Below are 21834 nucleotides of genomic sequence, written 5' to 3'. Positions count from 1 at the left end.
CCCTAGTTTTCTAGTAAAACCTGCTACAGTAAGTGTAAGGCAATAGCTTTTCACAAGTGCTGGATGGAAGTGTATTTTGCCCTGATACAAACTGCCCCAATACAACTGAAGTTTAGATGAGTAAAAAGTTGTGCAGGGAGGAGGAAAGTGATTGAGCTAAAGACTTTTCAAGTAAACAAGAATCCTAAAAGTGGAGAGACTGCAGATCCAATCTCCTCTTGCCAACTGTGTTTTTGCCCCTATTCCCTGAAAAAGCATAAATCCTCTCCCACAGTCTGGCAGACACTTTCCTCTGTCTGCAGTTAATCAACATTTTCCTATTACAGGCCCAGTTTTCCCTCCTTCAACTTTTATCACTTGTCCTTCATTAAGAAAACAAATCACATTTTCCTTCTTTAGTTCTCTCATTTCTTCCAACTCAGTCTTCCTCTACACATGAAAGAAAGATCATCTATCCACTACCCCATCATGCCCTAGCAGGTATAACTTAATTCTTTAAGTGTTGTAAATACTAGCGAACATTCTCCTCAATGCACCCAATGTGATGAATTGAAGGATGCTTTGGCTTGAGAAATGCTGTATGGAAACAAATTTGTACAGTGTTAATAAATACAACATGACGCAAGTATGTATGGTAAGAAGAAAAACCCACTGAAGTGAGAAAAATTTGCATGGGCTTCAAGAACCTTTGGGTGAGGTCTTTGATACTTGCATTAGTAGGAGACAGAGCTAAAAGAGATGGGAGAAATGGGATCCTTGAAACTGTCCAATTTATTCACAGAGAGACTATTTAAGGTCATAGCAAGCTATTCTCGTCTGTGCTTGTTCTGTACATCATAAATAACCTCTGAAGGGAATAATTACTGTTGGGGTTACTTCATAAATAAGATGTTATTTGAATTTTAGAATAACAGGAAATAGAGTTATATATTAAGCTTGAAATAGATTTTCCTGTCCATACTAGACAAGCTTCTCATGACAAGCAATATCATGTTTCACCAGAAGATTGGCTCCTTGCAACTGGACAAAATATTTCAAATGTTTTCATATATATGACCTACATTCAGACAGAGTTATCAAGTTATTATGTGCCTAATAATACAATAATACCAATTTGACCTTAGATGGGAATTATTACTGCAAGTCTGTCCTGCTGCCAAGATGATATGAAATTATTATTACATATATACACACGCAAGCACTTCTTTCACTACTCAAAGTGCACCCAGTGGGGAAGTACAGGCAACATGATTTTTTAATACAGGTTCAAAGACTGCTTTTATGCTGTTCATGGTGGTATTTAGTCCTTACTGTATAAAGTGGTAAAGCAAAACACAGAACTAAAAGCAATACTTCTCTTGCAGCAACTCTCCAATATTCCTGAAAATACTGATTTTTCCCTTCTGTTTAACATAACCCTGGGAACCAGACTTAAAGTACTGACTTAAAGAAAATCTATACAATGGCCAAGTTATATAAAAAAGTTGATTATTTTCAGAATATCACACAAGTCATATGTGTTATGATCTGACCTTCTGGAGCTGGTTTACTCGCATTTGTTTTTTCTGGATCCTTCACCTTGGATTTACTCGTTTCTTTTCTTCTCTCTATATCTTTAACTGAAAAGTAAGGGGGGAGAAAAAAAAAAAAATCAGTCAAACTAGAAGCAGTGCAGTCAGAAGCATGTAATTTTCTTCTGCCAGATAAAGAAGTTGCACGCAACATCTTGCAATATGCTTAGGTAACAAGTGACTGTTATTGGGTTTTCCCTCCCTCCCTTTGGGTTTATTCTTTTTATGAATCTTTCCCCATCCTATCATCATTAAAGTTCTCGAAAGTGACTCTCCTCACACAAGGAGAGTCCAAATACAGTGACATCAGCACCTAAGCCCACGCTGACAAGATCCAGTACTGGAAATATAGTCCAGAAAATTGGCAAAGCTAGCTGGGGTAAGTCCAGCATTGCAGAGTTCCACTCCAAGTCATTTAACACAAAAGCACATAAGCCAGCTGTTACATTATCCCTTCAAAGAATCAGCTTAGATCCCATGCCCAAATCTGTGTTCAGGGCACCAAATATTCCCATGAGAGCAAAGTTGCTCCAAAGCTCAGACTTCAACAGTGTCCTGTCCCACAAGTGGGTGGGATACCTACCTTATTATGTCCCAGATCTCTCATAACAGTCAAGCAGAACCCAGCTTGATTAGCAATTCCTAATATTACATTAGTAGCCAGTATCGCTCTACTCATAGTCTGAAAGATTCTGGTAAAATCATTGCTAAAGTCACATACTAGAAAAAAAAAACCCTTTCAGAATTTCCTTGGAACGCTAATTGGTGTCAACGCCCCAGCTGTCTACAATGGCCAGGAACAGCTTAAAAGAATGAAACAGAGAATATCTTTCATAGAAAATAAAATTCTACTCCAATTAAAATCTTTATTTTATGTAGAGCTGGATTATGACTGACATTCATCCAAGCAGGCAGTGAGTCTTAGCCAGGATCAGAGTCTGTCTGTGCTACATCACTCAAAAAACACTGTGAGAGGGTGAAAGAAGGTTATCTGTCTCTTGAAACATATGATATAAAATAGACAAGTATTCTGTTTTACAGAAGTGGAACCAAAGTCAAATGCATTTCATTAATTTACTCAACAGTACATAGAATATCTGAAACAGCCAAGAGTGCTCTAAGTTCTAATCCAAAATGTAACCACAAGACCATCTTAAGGTCTTAGGAAGACAACAAGCCATTGTCAAACATCCGAGTGTGACCTTCTCAGTGTGATAACCCTCACGCTCCAGGTATAGAGGTAGGAAAACTGGTGGGGAAAAAAAAAAAAAAACAATAGCTGAAGTTTTGACTCCTCTCCTTACTAACACAGTTTGTGTACCTGTACATCACCTCTACCTTTAGCAAATGGTTGTGAAACTGGTTCAGAAGAAAATTCAGGTCAACAAGCTTGTTGAGGAGTCAGCTTTTACCAAGGTAGATTTTGGTTATTAGCTGGGTTACAGATAAAGCCATGATGATGCCAGGTCTTACTCAGAATTCTGAGTTTAATCCTTACCTAAACAAGTCTCCAACTAAAATAAAAGACATTAAATTACCAGAATAATACTAGTCAAAAAGGATGTCATTGCTTAGCCTTCTAAGAGCATTCCTTTGAGAAAAGGCTAAGAGCAAGCTAAGGAGCTGCTTGATGGCCTCCTCTAACACTAGTGCTGTTGAGCAGCAAATCTCCAGAGAAACAGTACAAAAGTCTGAAAATGCTCATAGAAGACAAGTTGGTTACATCCTGACAGAGATTTCTGGTTTGGGAAAACCATTTCTAATTGTCAAAATTCTAACCACATAGGAAGAACAGAAAAGACAACACCAGTGTTACTTATTTGCACAGACAAGAAAACTTACCTAGTGCATGATTTTACAGCTGCATTTTAAAAGGAAAAAATTTCCAAGTGATCTTTGTTAATTACATACTATGTACAATAACTTATAAGCAGCACTAAAATAAGAAAGTATACCTGACTATATAAAGAAGAATACTCTTTCAACAATAGAATTTTATTGTAGGCTTGAGAATTCTTTGTACATCAGTTACAACTCAGCAGCATTAAAAGCATACTTCCAATGCACTAAACCAGAGGATATTCTCAAAGCTTTGTATATGTTTGACCTTTTTTCATCTCAAGAATTAGCAACCACTTGTCAGAGAAGGGGAAAAAACCATAGAATACAGGATAGCAAAAAAGGATTTGTATACCTGATGTATCTGGTTTTACTCATGCAAGGTATCATATTGTCAAATGAAACTCCAGCCTCATTAACTACTACATGTTTTCACCTGCAGCAAAGACAAAGTACACTAAATAGAACATAACACCCTTATTCTTAAATCAAGTTGCCAGCACTACTTTTCCTGAAGAATAGAGGTAGTTTAAAAAACAGCCACAGCTAATATTATAGAAGTCGGTGTAGCTTTCTGTGGGCTGCCCTTCAATGTTAAAGTAATCTGTGATTTCATGGGTTTCCTAACCGGGATAGAACTTAAAGTAGTAAACACACAGTTGCAGTGATGAAAAGCTAGAAAGACTCTGACACACACCACATCAAGCAAGCAGCATATTTTATCTTGTGCCAGTTCTAAGAGAAAGGTGGTTTAGCAATGACAGTAAGAAATATTCAGTGTTAAGGGAATTCAGTAGGCTTTCATCTGTAATCCCAGACTGTCACATTTTTGTCTTTATCAACCAAATCTCCACTGACCATACTTAACTAAACTGTTTAAGATGCAGATCAAAACAAATCAGCTAAGACACATATATCACTATGATATAGACATTAAGAGTATGTGTAGGTCAGAAAAAAAGTCTTAAACGTAATTTGTAAACATATTTAACAGCTGAAGACCAGTAAGAATTCAGCCTTTCATAGTATCATTGAACTAGCAACTAGTTGCCAGTTGGCACAGCTATAAAAATGTTTTAATAAAAAGTTGGAAGAAGAGAAGGAAATTTTTTAAGTATCAGAATATAGCACTTCCCTTCTCGTTTCTGCTCACTGAAGATTCTTCTTCACGAGATACTGGCTAATTTCATAACAGAATGGGGAAGAAAGGAATTCCAAACCAGTGGAAATAAAGATAGCCGAAAGCAAGAATCTCCTGTGCAAGACTGACTCGATCAATTCAGGCCTCCAGCTGTCTACGTACCAGTTAAAATCTGTGGCTCTGATTAGCCTTCCACCACAGAAGAAACTGTTTTTCCATTGTCCCCCTTTGTGTCAGACTTTGTTACAATTTCAAAAGTTACATTAAATATCTGATAAATTCCACATGTCAGGCATAAAAAGACACATACTTCTGAACTGGCCTTGTGCAGGCTTACTCTCCTTGTCTTCACTGAATGCAATGATCTGAAGGGCATAGTTTTGATCTGGAATAAGACCTTGTATAATTGCTTTGGTTGCAGTGTTTTGAAGAATTAATTGATTGGTTTTTCCACCTGTAACAGAAAAGAAAAAACCCACAAATACACAACTTTGCTTTTCTTATAGCATGGTAAATGTAATAACTTACAACTATCTCAAGCTGTACAATGACCCAAGTGTTCCCACTTTTGGGACCACCCACACAGCCAGGCCAGAGGACATCCCACAAAAGTAAGAAGTCAGGCAGCCTGACCAAAGGCATGGAACAGTTTTCTTAGATAGAAACACTCTAAGATCAATTAATCAGCCTTTGTATCTGGGCCTCATGGAATAGCCACAGTGTCCAGCAAAACTATTAATTAAGGAAGAACGAAACATTTGACAAACAGCTGTCAAATTTGGTAACATCATACCCACAGGCTTTCACACTGCTCTGTGATTGGCTGCCAGTTCTCACCCCATCATACCCACATCATCTCTGAATAGCCTCTTTGCCCACCTCCTCTGAGCAAGGAAATTCTTGTGTATAAATACAAATATTAAACATTTCTATACATACATATATATAAAGATCATCTACACATATGTACAAATATGTATTTTAGCTGTATGTTAAAAGTGTATCTATATCTAAATACATACAGAAGTAGTGCCTCTATACAGGTAGCCTGATACAGCCACTTTGTTGCCTATCTTTACATTTCAAGTCTTCAAAAAAAAATTTAAAAGGTTTTGTGTTTTGTTTTGGTTTTTTTCAAGGTTTGGTCTAAAATCTTTTTGGTCTTTTCTGGGGAGCTCACTATGGGAGAAAGCCCACGGAGATCTACCCCAAAGCTTTGACTGAAATAGGGTTCCTATGCTCTCCTTTGAACACTTCCTAGAAATCCTTACACCCCACTGGAAGAAAGGTAAAGACAGATGATCAGTGACAATTACCAAGGACTACATACGAAGCATAACTAGCATCCACCCACATCTACTACCTTAAGCATTTGATTGCCATATTCTATGCCTATGACCACCCTCTGGTGAGACTGATTTCTCTCTTCTGTTGACCAGCCAATACTCCATTATCAACTGCTTGCTTAGAGTTCCTTAGCCCTGAAGGATGACCCTAGCCTCTGAAAAGTTGTTCAGCCTTAGGAAGACAGTCCTTTCACCTTAAAAGAGAACATACAGACTTTTGTTTTACCTGAACTTGGAGTGACAAGAAGCTTATATCCAGTGAATTGCCCTTTGGGGGCTTTCCAAGAGATCTGTACACTGTCAGGATTGACTACATTATATCTTAGTCTTGTTGGTGGGGACACTGCAAGTGGAAAGAAAACAACATTTTAAATTCAAATAAAAACAACCGCCAATTTTAAACAAACATAAACACATACAGGAAGACAACACAAAACTTTGATGATAAAGGATGCAAGTTATTCAAAATGTCACATACATCAGTTTATTAGTTTGTAAAATGACATCCCCAGGTGCACTACTTCCCTCAGACATACCTTTTATTTATCTCTTTATAAAAACAAACTAACAACCTAACAGCAGAGGACAGAAAGACAAACAGTGTTAGATGTTAAGACTCTAGTTTAGCAGGCAAAGCTGGTAATAAAAATGCTCTTTGTTAATATATGGGAATTAAAATTGCTCTCCTTGCTTACACTGATGATATGCATTACCTAGCCTCCTTTACCTCGCATTGCCATGGGTGTTTCCCCACATTTAAGGTCACTCAGGGCCAAATTTTCAAAGCCTTGTGAAGAGACAATAACCAAGAGGAAAGATAGGCATGCACAAGGCAGAGGGAACATCAGCTGCCCAATTTGCAAACCTGGCCTAAGCAGCACACAAACTGGCCCAGCTGCAAGCACTGCTTCAGTCTCATTCAAGACTAGAAGGCATGAACAGGCTAGTCAAGATTTAGACAGGGGCAATCTGGATGGTAAGCAAATCTGGCTTCTATTTATATTGTGCCATCGCCTAGGTTTCAAATAGAAGCAGCAGGCGAAATGAATAAAAGCACGAAAAGATTAAGAGGTGATATTTCAGTGAAGCAATGCACAGAGGAACAAATGGAAAATCCACCCTACTTCTTACTGCAGCGTCAGCAACTTTGTATCTATGCACATAAACTAGTTTTTCACAGCTTTGCATCCCTCTGCTCGGGCAAGCTCCAGAAATGCTGGACAACACATCTACATAGCATTTCTGCTCTGTTTCAGGGAGCCACATAGCTCCTTCACAGCAAATAACTGAGGCAGAGCTGCCAGTTGTACAACCTGTGGTATCCAAGGCTGCCAATAAGGGGAACTCTTTATACATTTGAACTGGGTTCGGCTCGCAGAACTAACTGATCTAGAGCGAAAGGCAGCCAGGGAAGTTACCTAGAGGCTGAACAACAGAAAGGGCTAGAAAAGCTTAACAAACTCCTCCATGAACTTTACTCCTCCTCTTCCCTCTACCTCCACAGCCCCCTGAAATTTCTCCTTCATTTTCCAAACCATTGGTGTTTCTGCCACCACCACCCTTAAAGTTTCTGTTAGTAAGTCTAAGAAATAAGGGAAATTATCTGAAGGGGGGAAGTGGCAATTTCTTTTCCCCTGGACCCAAGATAGCTCTTAACTGACTAGGCTTATGCCCACAGTTGGTTGGTCCACTAGATATAATATACCAAGAGTTCTCATGATATTTCTGAGATAAGGATTACAGCATACAGAACATCTGAGTCAACAGGCCGAATGTGCTAGCCAACAGTCTCTGGCCTCTCCATTTGACCTGCTACAGTCAATGCAGCTCTGGCACTAGCAGCAGCCAAAGACCTGTCCTGAACAGATTAGTTTTTCCTACATGCTCCTTTTTCCAACAGCTTGGGGGAAGAAAGAAGAAGGAAAGAGGCAGGCTGTAGTTTTTTTGAGATTTGGGGTCATGTTTTTTTCATGTCTTCTACTGTTAAAAACATTTTGGGTCTTAGAAGTAAAAATCTGGAGGTTTAATACAAGAGATGTATTCCCTTGCACCCAGCCTCTCAATCCATAAGGGACAGTTTTGCCAGACTAAAGGCACGTTCTGCAGTTCTCTGCCTTAAGGGACTTAACACCAGAACGCAGAACAGAGAGTACGTAAGCACCAAGAACAGCTTAGTAACACCTCCACATTCTCAAAGACTTCAGAGAACAAGCTCAAGAAGAGAGGCAAGAGGACAGAAACAGCAGGTAGCACACCGCAGGTAGCACACCAATTCCACACACTCAAAACTGTTCTGATTTGCAGCACTGGGCTTACACTCAAACAGTGCATTTCCCCAGTTGCTGGGCACAATCTTGTCAGACCTAGTCTTCAGAGTGCCTGTCACCTCCCTGAAGTTTAGAGAAAGACAGGCTGCAAGCAAGAGTGTGTGTAGGAATCACTGCAAATACAAAACCAGTTCTTTGAAAATTTGGCCCTTGTATTGCAAAATGTTTTTCTGGGCAGGTTTCTGCAAGAACATTCAGCATGCTATGATTGTAATAAAATGACAGAGACTATGGCAAAAAGTTTTGAAAGCCAAGCAGACTGTACTTATGGATTACAGCTTTTAATTCATTCTCAAGATTCATTCCGTCTTTGAGCTATACGCAAGTCACAATGAATTGGGACTGAATGAACCAAGAGTGACAAATCATACCTGGAAGTTTGCAAAATATGCAATTCCTTTTATTATTTATTTCATCTAAGGAATAGCAAATAAATTTTTGAACAGTGACAGTATGCATAAAATGCTACAGATTTTACCCAGATTAAGTGGTAAATTTGTATGGGGATTAAGAGGCAGAGCAGAGAGCAACAAAGTAACACCAAGGACTGACAAAAAAAAAATCATGGCTTAGAACTTCAGAATTTGTTTTCTCTGCCATCTTTTTCCTTCCCCTGTCATTCCATTCTCTTCTACTTTCTACTTAACAGTTTATGAAAGCACTTTCTAACAAAGAAGCATAGTTCTGGTCTAATTGCTATTAGCCATCACCAAACCAGGTAAATTTTGGGAGCCCTTAAAAAACAATCACAGATCTTACAAGCAAAGAAGGACACAATCACCAAAAGTTTTTCTGTTTACTACAGAGTTACAATGTGAAAGACTAGAAAAGTTGTGCCAGAACAGTCTTTACATAACTAGTCAATTTTCACTGGGTACTTTTTGTATCAAAGGTGGCAGTGCAGTGGAATGGACATTCCCACACAGCAATTAACCATAAGGAATAAAAGAATTATTCACCAGAGAGAGATACTCAACTGTGTCTTAGTCGTGCAAAGACTAACGTTCTGGCATAGAAAAGTACATATAGCTAAGGAAGTTAAAAATCTAACACTTGAACAGACAACAAAATATTGATGGGAATTACTACACATTCACCAACCTGAAGAGGATATCTTTATTTCTTTGGACCTTTATTGTCTGTGGAACAAAATCTCACTTCTTGCAGAAAGGGAAAAAAATTAATCCAAGCTGAGTCAGTTAACTGATAAAAATCAGTAGCTAGAGCTCGTTAAGTGGTTTTACAGGAATGCAAAAGTGAATGGCCGTCAGCAACATTAGAGCAGTCACCCAAAAGAAAACTACAGACAAGTTCAAGGCTTTGGTTTATGTCACCAGATAAATTATCACTCCAAATACATGACTCTTGTGGACAACTAGGGAAAGAGTGTTTTGAACTATTCCATACCTTAATGGAAAGGAAAAATACCATAAATTGCGTATGTGCAGCTCTCTAAGACATCCAATAGTCTAAGATTGGATACCAACTAAACTTTGTGGCTTCCAATTTACTTTTGTCATAAGAATTGAACAAGTTAATATGCACTGCAATTACATAGCAATTACATTAGTAACACATGGAAATAATTGGTACACAAAGAAAAGTTTCCATCTTTAAATACAGAAGGAAAATTCTTAAAGCAAGTTACTTTATGAATAAATGGAAAATTCTGAAGTCTTTTTCTTGCCCACCACTATTTTTGTGTACTATATAAGAACATAAGTAGACAAAAGCTGGATTTTTTGGTTGCTGTTGTTTAAGTGACATTATGCTGAATGAGGAAGAAACAGCAGTGATGAAAGAATAATTGCTGAGTAAAAACTGAATGGCACTATGTGGTTTTTAAGGTATTCAGGCAATAAATGAGATAAAAACATGTAGCTCAATGCAGGTAACTCCTCAGTTGAAGGAATAATTGTAGCTTCAGGCATGTTGACTTCAGCCTCCCAAACATATTCTCCTTTCCAAGAAGTCACATTACACACCTCTACCTGAGCATCTATGCCAAAGGAAGGAAACACAAGCTGGAACTAATACCAGCTCTTCCTACAACTTGGCAGTGTACAATTTCTTAAAACAGACAAACATACTGTTAGTGCTGTATTAAATTGTAAATAGTTAGCCAGCTGCATGAAGAGTTTACTGCAAGGGGTGGCAACCTTGAGAAAAGACAAGATTTGAGAAACATCTTATTACTTCAAGTGTAGCAAGAGATATTTTTATTCTGTGAACATGGAATAGAGACTTTGTATCACCCCATTCAATAACATAACAGACATTTTGGGCCAAGTCAATAGTCCACTTAGCTTAGTATCACATTGCTGACAGCATTCAGCAGCTGATGCTTGCTGAAAGAGTGTAAGAACAAGGGAAGTATTGTTCTTTATTCATCAAGTACACCAACTCTAGCTTCTGCTGGTGTGATGATTGTGGAAAAAACTCTCTCTGACCTTCATTTCATTGTATTAATAGTATGAGAGTTTTCTTCCTTATATATGACCGATTAAACCAATGTTTAAAAGAAAAAAAAAAAAAAAAAAAAAAAGAGTGGGAGGAAGAGTATGGTTTTCCAAGCTCAAGGAATCTTGCAAAACTTTCTGGAGATGGATCTCAATCCCCAATCCTCTTTTGCAAATCTTAACCATATGTATTAGTACTGAAATACACAGAGAGACGACTAACCATATGCTTTGCTTTATTGGCTCATTAAGTCACAAACATTCTGGACCTCATTTCTGACCAGAACTGATGTGTTGAACACTGGGAACATGTATTTCTTCATTCACCTCACATCACCCACATTAAATATTACTGCTTACATGTGTCCCTATGTTCTGGGAGAGGCTTGTAAAACGCTCGCAGATTCCCAAACATCCAAGATGGCATGCCTGCCCAGCACTTGAGTGCCACGCAGACTGGACAGCACAGCTATTTGCATTTACCAGAACTTGGAAGGCCTCAAGTTACCACTACTCTCCAAATGTGCTCATGAATAACGCATTATACAAGATGTTTTAGAAGAGACCCAGGATCAAATTCTGCTCCCAGTTACGCCTATGCAGTCTCATGTCAAAGGGATTACATAAATATAAAGTTGAGAGAAACATCTTTCTTTAGAAATCATAAAAAATTCATTGGCATTCTTCCTCCCTTCTTCCCCAAGCAATACGATAAATTTTCTCTAGAAGTCAAACCACTGTCAATACGATCCAACAAGTATTTAAGCCTAACAATCTCAGCAGTGTCTTTAATACCCACAAAGGAGATTTAAAAAAAAAGCTGCAGAAGGAGTCTGTGACATTTAACAGTCTTGTGCAATATTGTATGATGTGTTAAAATAGCTACTGTTCCAACAAAGAAAAAAATATATATATTCCATACAAGCTTAGTATCATAGCTGGACCTTCAAACTTACTTGATTACATAGAGGACAGTCACAACAATTTCTGATCAGTACTTCCATATAAATAAGAGTTAAAAAAAATGTTCCATATAACTCATTTTGAGACACCTGAATTTGAAAAAAGATGCTATTTGAGATACTAAGTTCAAAGAGCACATATGAACATGTAATTCTACCCTCTCCCCCACCAAGATCAGCAGCAAAATTCCTGCTTCATTTCAGTAGTACTGGATCCACATCCTACAAAGAGGGAAGTAACACTTGCATTTGGAATAAGAAAGTCTATTTCTGTACATCAGAGTGAAAAGCTCCATCATCTTATTTATGACTTACCTTGGCCCTGGGCATCACTGATGAAGAAAGCTGTGACAGCTAAAAAAGCCAAGAAGAAACAGCTCTGTATCTCATACCGACAAAGCATCTTCTTCCCCTCAATACACACAGTATCAGCAGGTCTGAAAACACATAGAACAAAAAGACTTACTTGACCTGCAATGATAAGGCATCCACTTTAATGAAGAGTGTGGGCAAAAATCTGGATTCCATTAAAAAAAATTGGGAATTTGCCATAGACATCAGCAGAGTCAAGATTTCATCCTGACAGCAGTTTTATAACTAAAGCATATTTTACCTGAAAGGGACGAAGAACACCATTTGGGCCACTCAACAGTTCTGAAAATTCAGCCCATGTAAAGAGAAAACTGATATTCTTTGCTAAGCCTGCATGAGTATTGGAAGTAGAGTTTGCTATGTATAACAAGGTAAAATGGATATCTCTATACAATCCAGTGTTGCAAGCACCTTATCAAGATACCTGTGGTAGACAACTCTGAAGCTGAAGCTCTTGATAACAAAGTACGACTGAAACTGTTATCTACTTTATATCCAGAAAGCATCCAGAATGGGATGTTAAATTACGTATTTTGGGATTCTGTAATAAAAAAAAATGAGAACTGCCCTGCAAGCCTACCATAAAATAGCAAATGCATGGACTCAATAACTGCAGTGAAATAATCATTGATGAGTTCAACTGAGCAATTTTCCACATCAGTTGTCAAAAAAGGCAGAACTTTGTTCCGAGGAAACACAAGTCCTCTTCTCACTGTCCTCTACAGCCTACTCTATTTTTCCTTTTTCTGTCTTATTTGACTTACTCTGTGCTCTGTTGTACTACCCAGCACTTACAGTGACTAAAGCAGACACAGCTCAGAAGGTATGCAGGGTATCAGCTGAGTAAGCATTAATTCCATTTGTAGGTAATACCATGGTCAAAAATACTCTAACTTAATCAGTTACGAACATCAACACTTTTAGAGTGCAGCACTATATGAACACTCAGGGTAGTCCTACGTGAACTCATTGGGTTACAGGAAGCAATTCTGGTGCCAAAGAACAAGTTCCAGAAGGAGTGATTTATCTGTCCCACAGAAGCTAGGTTTAAACGAGTACAAATTTCATTATCTGAACTTGGCCTTTAACACTTTCCAGTACAGTTATTCAACATATATAGAAGCACCTCTCAAGATACATCAACATGTTCATAACATCATGCTTATAAACATTTATCTATCACTCAACTTTACTGCACCAGTTTAGTCAATTTTCTGAGCCAGGAAGAATTTTTGCTGCCCTCTCCTGTTACTATTTTACAGGAGAATTAAATTAAGATAATTAATAGTAGATTTCTTACTGTCAACAAGGAGTCAGCATTTGAAGGTTTACTTTGGTAAATTTTGGTTTATGTATTTCTGCGTTGCAGGTCCTCCCATTTACCTCCTGTGTCATTTTCTTTAATATTCCCAACATACCATCATTGAATTTGCCTTCTGTGTTTTCATTGTCTTCTGAGGAAGGCACAAAGCAAGTGGTTCAACCACTATCTAATATAAAAGGCAGATTGAAGCACCTCAACCATTAATAAACAGATAAGAGGATAAGACCTACATCTCCTTCTCTCTTCAAGTATTTGCAGTTTGCCATAGTTATCCCAGGACTTGGTAGGTCTACTGTTGCAAATCCCAATCATGAATGCTTGATATGCCACCTAGAAATATATAGGAGGCTCAATCATTGTGAATTCCATCCCCACAGGAGGTTACCTAAGTTTTAGTCAAATTATCAACAAATTCCACACTACTTAAATATATATTTTGAATCTATCTCTTACAGTATAAATCTCTCAAGACAGAGGCAAATAGCTAGATCCAATAACAAAAATGTGCACCAGAAACTTAGGTATTGCTACGCCCGGTTCTTAGGACACATCCTCTAGATGGAATTCAGAAAGCCGAGCAAAATGTCCAGGCTTCCTACTACATGAACACAAAGAGTCAGACACCCAAGGACTAGATCCAGACGAGTCAGCACAGTCAGCAGACAGTTGCCTAGTGACGGGCAATAGGAAGAACGAAGAGAGTTAAGTCTTAAACAGTCTGAAATCCACCCCTTGTGTATCTCACACTGGGTATCGATGCTTCTCCCCTCACTCGGGTATACAACCTGGAGCAAGTAAGGGCAGATGCTTCAAAGAACATAACATAGCTCATTCTTCAATGCAGTCACCGCTGACAATGTGCGGATTTCTTTCCATGTAATAACCCAGACATTAAAATATTCACTTACAGTGGTAGCTCAATTTCCCATCTGCTAGATTTGATATAAACCCTCCTCCCAAGTAAGAGCTATAAATACTGACAGGTAATCCTTCATAAAAACACTCTCTACTGCTGCTTTTAGAGAAAAGCCATTGCACAGAGAAGTAAGATTTATTGCGATACATACAACTGGCGCTGGATAAACTAGGCACAAGTTCACCTCTGCCGTGACCGGCACTTCAAGGTTCACTTAACTAGGACAAGCAGCCACCAGTCTGCAGCCACCTTGTGGCTGACATCATCTGGGAATAAAAAGGAATATCCTCCAGCTTTCTATATATTTCGCCTTTTCTTAACTATTTGGTAAAACAGTTATCTGACAGAAGAGCCCTGGCAGCAGGGACCAAACCCTCCAAGCCAAGAGCCCTGCCCATGAGGTGAGCCCCACTCCCCCGTGTGCTCGCAGCTCCTCTCCCGGGTGGGCGCCGGGACGCCTGCCTGCCTGCCTGGGACATCGGCACCGGCCTGGCAACAGGCACCTTCTCCTGAGGGAACGGCCTGCCTTTGAGGCCTCCCAGCGCGGGAGAAACGTGGCACGCACCTCCCTGCTCCGTACGGCCTCGGCACAGGCCTGGCGCCCTTCCCCAGGCCGGGCGGGTTGGCGCTGCCCTCCTGAATGGGAGCCCGGGGGTTATTTCTCCCTATCTCGGTGGCTCCTTATGGAGCGGCGTGACCCGGCCTCCACCCGCCGCCTGGGAACGGGCCCGCGTTTCGCGGGTTAACGTCCCCGCCGGGCGAAGGGAAGAGCGCGACCTGCCCCGGCACCGCCGCGGCCTCGAGAGAGCCGCCGGGCCCGCCGCCACGGCCGCCGCCCCCACACGGGAAGGGCGGGAAGGCGGCGGAGGGGGCCGGCGGCGAGGCGGGGACGCCGTCCCGGGTCTGGCGGACCCGCCGGCGCTGGCACGGCCCGGTGGGCGCGTTTCGTCCGCCTCTCCGCAGCCCCCCGCCACGCGGCTCCAGCCCGGCCTGAGGGGCCGCGGCTCACGACCCCCCGCCCCGACTCCTCTTCGGGGCGCTCCCCGCCACCAGCACCCACGGGCCTCCCGTGTGAAAGCGGGTTCCAGCCCCCACGCTGAGAAAGCGGACGGCGGGGAGCCGGCTGCCCTCCGCCGAGCCCGAAGCGAGGGACGGGCCCGGTGAGACCCCAGCGGCTGCCCGCCGGCAACCCCCGCGCCGGCAGCAGCCGCCCGCCGCGGCGGGGGCGGGCTCGCCTGCCCGGGCAGCCGCCCGCTACAGCAGCGCGCTCCGGGCGCCGGGCGGGAGGAGCCGCGGCGAAGCGATCTGCCTCGACGCGCCGCGGGAGAGAGAGAGAGAGAGAGGGAAGGAGGGAGGGAGGGAGAATGCGCCCGGGGGGGGGCAGCGGCCGGACCCTCCGTTTTCAAGTGTGACTGTTTATTTTTCAGTTATGATTATTTTTAAAAGTAAGGCTTTCGCGCGAGTTTCTAAGGGGCTCCCCCGCCCCGGGCTCGCCTCTTTCCACCCCTCCATCTCCTCCTCCCTTCTCCCAAGTCTCCCTCCGGGCGCCGTTCCCGTGGCCGGGCAGGTGGGTGGGAAGCGCTCCCACTCCCACTCCCGCTCCCGCTCCTGCCCCGGACCCCCCGCCCGCCTCGCCCCAGCCCTCGAGGGAGACGAAGCGGAGCTCACACCGACCTGCGCGGGCATCAGCGGGGGAGCAGCCGGTGGGGGTACGGCCCGGCCGCTCGTGTTCACGCGGGGCTGCGGGCGTCGAGACGGCTCTGGGAGAGCCGCTTCCCTCCCTTCTGGCCGCTCTTCCCCTCGCTGCGCCGCATCTGATAAGGCGAAAGGGTAGTGAAAGGAGGCGGGCAGTTATAGAGCAGAAGGTGGAAAGAAGGGGGAAAAAAAAAAAAAAAAAGAGGCACGAGCGATGCCTGCGATCCAACCCTCCGCCCCGAGCCCGACCTCCGCGGCGGGGGCGCGGCCAGGTGCGCGGGGAGGCAGGGCCGGCGGGGGCGGGGGGGCTCGGGCGGTGTCGCGCGTGCAGGTGCTGTGCTTTCCAGTGTCCGCTTTCGGCTGGTTTTGCTACCTTTCCACTCACGTTCCTCTCCCCGAAGGTCCTGGTTCACCGCGTTTTAAATGATTTAGAAGGTGCCTGCTCGGCGGTACGGCTTGGAATGCAAGTATCCCCCAGTGCCGGGTATTGCGATGTGTGGAGGAATGATTCATCGGGGAAACATTTATATTAAAGTGTTCCAGCACTTGTCTGGCTTAGTATAAACCTTGATTAAAAGCCTCGTAGTACATATGCGCATTTTTGCCGTATGCATAGACACTGCAGTGGGGACGTGGAGTTGCAGAATCTCTGTTCATACAGAAATACGAGTTACCCTATGGTATACCCTACTGAATCTACAATTAAGGCTGCTAGTCACAAAGTTTGGAAGTCCCGAGAATTTAAGAGATGAATGAAAACTGTCGTTACAACGTGCCTGGTCATCTGTGTAAAATTACAAATGAAATCACCGAAGGACTGCAGTGAAGAAACAACAGGCATAGGTGAAACAGAGATGTGGATCCCTTTCTTAATGAAAGAGTCCCTTCCAGGGAAGGGGAAGGCAGTAAGTCTCAGGGAGACGACTGCGACTGACTCTGTAAAGCAGGACCTTCTGTTGCTGAGTAGGATTCCCAGTCCTGCAGACTCTTGTCCAAATTCACAGTGCACAGATGTCTTTCCACTGAAACTACAGAAGTGTTTGAGTCCAGTTGTTTTCTATAACAAAGGTTAAAAAGCATTCCTAGATCTAAAAAGCATCTCCCACATCTAGGAATGTGGGAGATCCTATCATCTGCAGTTATTCTACTGCGTTACCAGCTGTGTGCAATGGCCAACACTTGCACCAGTCAAGAAGAGAGTAGCTTACAAGATAACAATTCCTCTGAAGCAGTAAGATGTTCCTCTCATTAATGCTAAATGTGATACATTTTGTACGTTTTCAGTCCCTAGTTTATGTATTTAGCTAAACAATAAGCTCCAGAAGACATGGAAGCAGATGGATAGCTCTATTTGCAATGCCCTTGAAGACTCGGTAGATGTAGAGAGATAAATCAGCCTAATCCATGGCTGCTTGCTGGCTCATGTATTTCAGGGCAGGACAAGGAACAGCCTGCCAAAGGGAGAGTCTGGGTCCCTCTTGCGCTCTTTTTTTTTTTTTTTTTTTCTCCCGGATTTATAATGTAGTATGCAAAGTCCATGAGCACCATCCTGTGGCTGCATCTAGTCAGAGTACTGGGACTCACAATAAAAAGTCTTGACGATCCCACTGACCGGTAAATAGATTCTGTAACTCTCTGCAGCCTTCAAACAACTTTATACTTTAATTTTTAATCACCTGTTTGCATCAGAAATGAAACTAATATCTTAAGTTTGTGCGAAGTGTGTGCTTTCAAGGGTAACTCAGCTGATTTTATTAACATCAGTTTATTTTCCTTATTTACAATGCTATTTTTACACTATTTGTCCACTTTTTAGAGTGAATCACGCCTGTTAATACTGAGCTTTATTCAGCTTTCTCTGGAAAGCACCACAGATCTCCTTGCATAATTACAAGGAAAAGCATATGTTGTTCAAAAGTTCAAGATAAAAGTTAAAAGGTAAAGCTTCCTTGAAAGAGTTTGTATAAGTTGCACATTGGAAATATAGTAAGATCACAATATGCACAATATTAATGTACAAATGATTTACCAATGTTTCCTTCTTGTCTTCCATCCAAAAAAACCCTGGAGTTTTGAGAAGAAATTTAGTGAGTGTGAATTTACCTTCCACTATTTCGAATTGGCCAAGTCGCAGTGATTTCAAAAGAACAATTTACAGCCACCACATTTTAAAAGTATTTACACCAAAAAGATATGGACCATCCTTTGCTTGGCTAGCAGAGATTCCACGAAATTTCTATAAATAGGATTACATGGGAATGATACTGAAAATACAGCTGGAAACAATTTCACTAATGCAATGCAAGAACAGAATTAGTGCAGGCTGGTGAGCTCAAAGTGAGCTGTGCTGAATATCTAATGGTACAGTGGAACCAATGTTCAATCACCAATGTCAGATCACTGACAGCAGTATTTGTGGGAACTGAACAGAAACCAAAATAATGGATGTTTTTGGTGGCTGTGGGGAAAAAGTATGCTGTAATTATCAATCCTCACCTTTTTCAAATATCTTCTGCTTTTTAGGATATACTTAGAATATTTTGCTGACTTTTTTGATATAGTAATGAATGCAATGTTTGTTGCCATGCCATTTTTCACAAGACTTAGGAAAACAGAATATCAAGTTTGGGGGATATTTTTAAATTGCAAATAATTAAAAACTAATCAAGTCTTGTATTCTTTTATTATGGGGGGGGGGTGTTTACATGTTTTTAAAGGTGACTAGTGTTTTTATCTCCTAAACTAAAATATTTTATAGAGATGTAAATTTTTAAATGTCTTCTCTCCCCCAGCATCCAAAAACTCCAGTCACATTCAAAGGTTTTGACTATGGAGCGTCCATTTGCACGACTCGAACTAGTCCCCAGTCCTAACAAAATTTCATAGATTTTTTTTTTTTTTTAAAGAACTAAAGAACACAGACAGAGGTAATAGTTGAAGTAAAGCATAACTGACTTTTACTTTGCATTTTGTAATTATTATTAAATACAATGGTGCATACAATGCTCTTTCTTTGAAAAGTGGTTTGCCAAGATCAGTCTGTCAACATTTGCAATAATTAAGTGATTTATGAAATCATGAGCTGAGAGGTCGGAGAAGGACTTGGGACTGTATTCTTCCGAAATTAAAAATAGAGAAAAAATATTTTAATGAAAAATGTGGTTGTAGTACATCCTTTCTAACATATTAGCCATGTTTACTTTTAAGTTTCTTCATTAGTTAAGACAATTTCACCATTATTTTGTGTTATGAATATGCTGTGAAATGACTTCTGAAAAGGGTAGCTATTTTTTGTGAGTTTTATTTTTCTAGTGACTTTCTTTGTGCTACAACTATTTCTCTGATATCAACCTCACAAATGTGGCTTTTTGCAGCTCTATTTTTACGCAGGAACTGTCACAGTAGTCCAGCTTTGCTTCGTTATCAGTTGGCATGTCTGATGAGTCATTTTCATTTCCTTGATACTTTTTAGCAGATGATTTCAGTGCTGTCAGCACTTTAGTGAGCTGCTAGGTGTATTCATCTGAAGCTTATTACACATAATGAGGTAAGTGAAAGGAATATATAGGAAGCTAGATTGATGCCATGCCATTAACTGTTCATGTTTAGGGTTGGTTCTGCTTCTCCAAACCTGCAGGAAAGGGAGCAAAACTGGGCAAAGGGAGCATAGGGAGATGGAAAAATACAAATATTTCTCAGTCATGTATTTTTCTGTTCATCTCTTGGTATGAGGGTTCCAGAAGGTAATGGGAAGAATGAGTTTAGTGTTTCATAAAGTTAGTTTTTCATTCTCCAATTGAATTAGATCCCTTTAGATTTGTGAGGTGAGATTCATCTATCCTGCGTTTACTTACACTTCAACATCCGAGCTTGTTGATGAGCCCTCTTCTGGCCAGTGCTGAGGAACAGACATAGTTGTATGAGCCTGGAGACACGGCCAGGAGCTAAGCTCCCTCTTAGCCTCTGACAAGTGTAGCTTATCTAGATCCATTTAGGGAGGGAGTTCAGCCACACGTTGTGGTCCATGAGCAGCAGGGAAGCTGAGTTCAGTCTGCCGAGAAACTGGAGCCCCAGCTGCTAATTCCTGCACCCACAGCCTCCTCGCAGCTGCAGTGAAAAGGCAGTCCACCAGAAAAGTGATGTTATCCTCTCTGATGTGCATGTGCTCACAAGGCAGGAGCCCATCTTACCTCACTGGACAGGGAGGGCACATGTGTGCTCATTCTCCCCCAGGCTGCAAGGAGATGGAAGAGTTTCCTGGTCTGCTGCTGGGCAATGTTCTGGACCCATGAACATTACACAGGATCACAGAATCATTGGAAGGCACCTCTGGAGAACATCTAGTCCAACCCCACCCTCTTCAAGGATGGTCAGCTAGAGCAGGTTGGCCAGGGCCATGTCAAGTCGAGTTATGAGTACCTCCAAGAATGGAGACTCGACAACCTCTCTGGGCAACCTACTCCAGTGTTTGACCACCTTTACAGTAAAGAGGCGGCGAGGGGGGGCGGGGAAGAAGGCATTTTCTTATGTTCAGATGGAATTTGAAGTGTTTCAGTTTGAATCCACTGCCTTTCACCCTGTTGCTTGGTACAATGAGAAGAGTCTGGCTCCCTCTTCTTCATTCCCTCCCATCAGGTATTTATCCATATGGATAAGATCTTCTTGAGCCTTCTCTTCTCTAGGCTGAACAGTCCCAGTTCTCTCAGTCTCTTCTCTTTATGAAAAATGCTCCAAGCCCTTAATCACCTTCATAGCCCTTCATGGGACTTACTCCAGTAAGTCCATGTCTCTCTTGTACTGGAGAGCCCAGCACTTGACCCAGCATCCAGATGCAGCCTTGCCAGGGCTGAATAGAGGGGAAGGATCACCTCCTTCAACCTGCTGCCGATGCTCTTGCCCATGCAGGCTGGGAGGCTGTTTGCCTTCTTTGCTGCAAGGGCACACTGCTGGCTCATGGTCATATTGCTGTCCACCACCCCCAGGGTCTTTTCTGCAAAAATGCTCTGCAAAAATGCTTTCTAGTCAGTTGACCACCAGTGTGTACTGGTGCCTGGGGTTATTCCTCCCTAAGGGCAGAAGCTTGCACTTCTCTTTTCTGAACTTCATGAGGTTCCTGTTTCACCATTTCTCCAGCCTGCTGAGGACACTCTGAATAGTAGCAGAACCTTCTTGTGTATCAGTCACTTCTCCCCATTTTTTGCTATCTGCATGTTCAAGGTGCACTCTCCACCATTGACCAGTACGTTAATGAAGAGGTTAAACAGTATTGGCTTGAATATCAACCCCTGGGGTACATCTCTAGTGACTGGCCTCCAGATGGACTTCACACTGCTGATCACAAGCCCTTCAGGCCAGCAATTCAGCCAGTGTTCAATTCACATCACTGTCCACTTATCTAGCCCACGTTTCATCAGTGTGTCTGTGAGGAAGTTATGAGAGAAAAACATTACTAAAGTTAAGATAAACAACATTGCAGTCAAAATGCCAAATCCATAATCACTGCTCCCACTTGCTCCCAGACTGCATGCTGAGACTTCATCAACTGTCCCGAGAGAGCACTGCATTTGATGGGCAGGTCCTGGGAGGCTGTCAGCATGGAGGCAGGGTGCCCTGAGGAAAAAGGAAAGACCAGACTTAGGATGTTTGGATCTACCAGTAGCTGGAAATAGGTAGGGATAAATACAGCATTATGCTGGCAAAAGTGAGCACAGATTTCTTTTCACTGGATTATGCTGCAGTGCAGATTAAGTTGCAGCCCACCACCCAATGGTACAATATAACACAGTGATGGAAGGGTTTCCCACATTTTTTACTGAATAAGCAGAAGACCTACAGATTCTGTCTGACTGTGCCAGAAGTAATTTTCTTTGGAATGAAATCAA

General features: G+C 41.8%; 1 protein-coding gene across 8 annotated transcripts in view; it reads right to left on the bottom strand.

The window, feature by feature from the left end:
* COL14A1 (collagen type XIV alpha 1 chain) overlaps window positions 1-16420 on the bottom strand; it is a 126106-nt gene extending 109686 nt beyond the window's left edge. For 3 of the 8 annotated variants that reach the window (XR_011324122.1, XM_069779969.1, XM_069779970.1), the window contains exons 1-5: window positions 15932-16420; window positions 11961-12082; window positions 6124-6240; window positions 4862-5005; window positions 1533-1619 (exon numbers count right to left, since the gene is read on the bottom strand). Coding sequence is in view for 7 of the 8 variants with exons in the window: in XM_069779969.1 (XP_069636070.1) it covers window positions 1533-1619; window positions 4862-5005; window positions 6124-6240; window positions 11961-12048 (436 nt within the window). In the remaining variant the exon portion in view is untranslated. The remainder of the gene's footprint in view (window positions 1-1532; window positions 1620-4861; window positions 5006-6123; window positions 6241-11960; window positions 12083-15931) is intronic. The other 5 variants (XM_069779967.1, XM_069779968.1, XM_069779964.1 and 2 more) reach the window with 3 other exon arrangements.
* Window positions 16421-21834: the final 5414 nt, after the last annotated feature.

The sequence above is a fragment of the Haliaeetus albicilla genome, chromosome 3 (genome assembly GCF_947461875.1).
Source record: "Haliaeetus albicilla chromosome 3, bHalAlb1.1, whole genome shotgun sequence".
NCBI classification, from domain to species: Eukaryota; Metazoa; Chordata; class Aves; order Accipitriformes; family Accipitridae; genus Haliaeetus; species Haliaeetus albicilla.
This window is presented reverse-complemented; position numbering and strand designations above follow the sequence as displayed.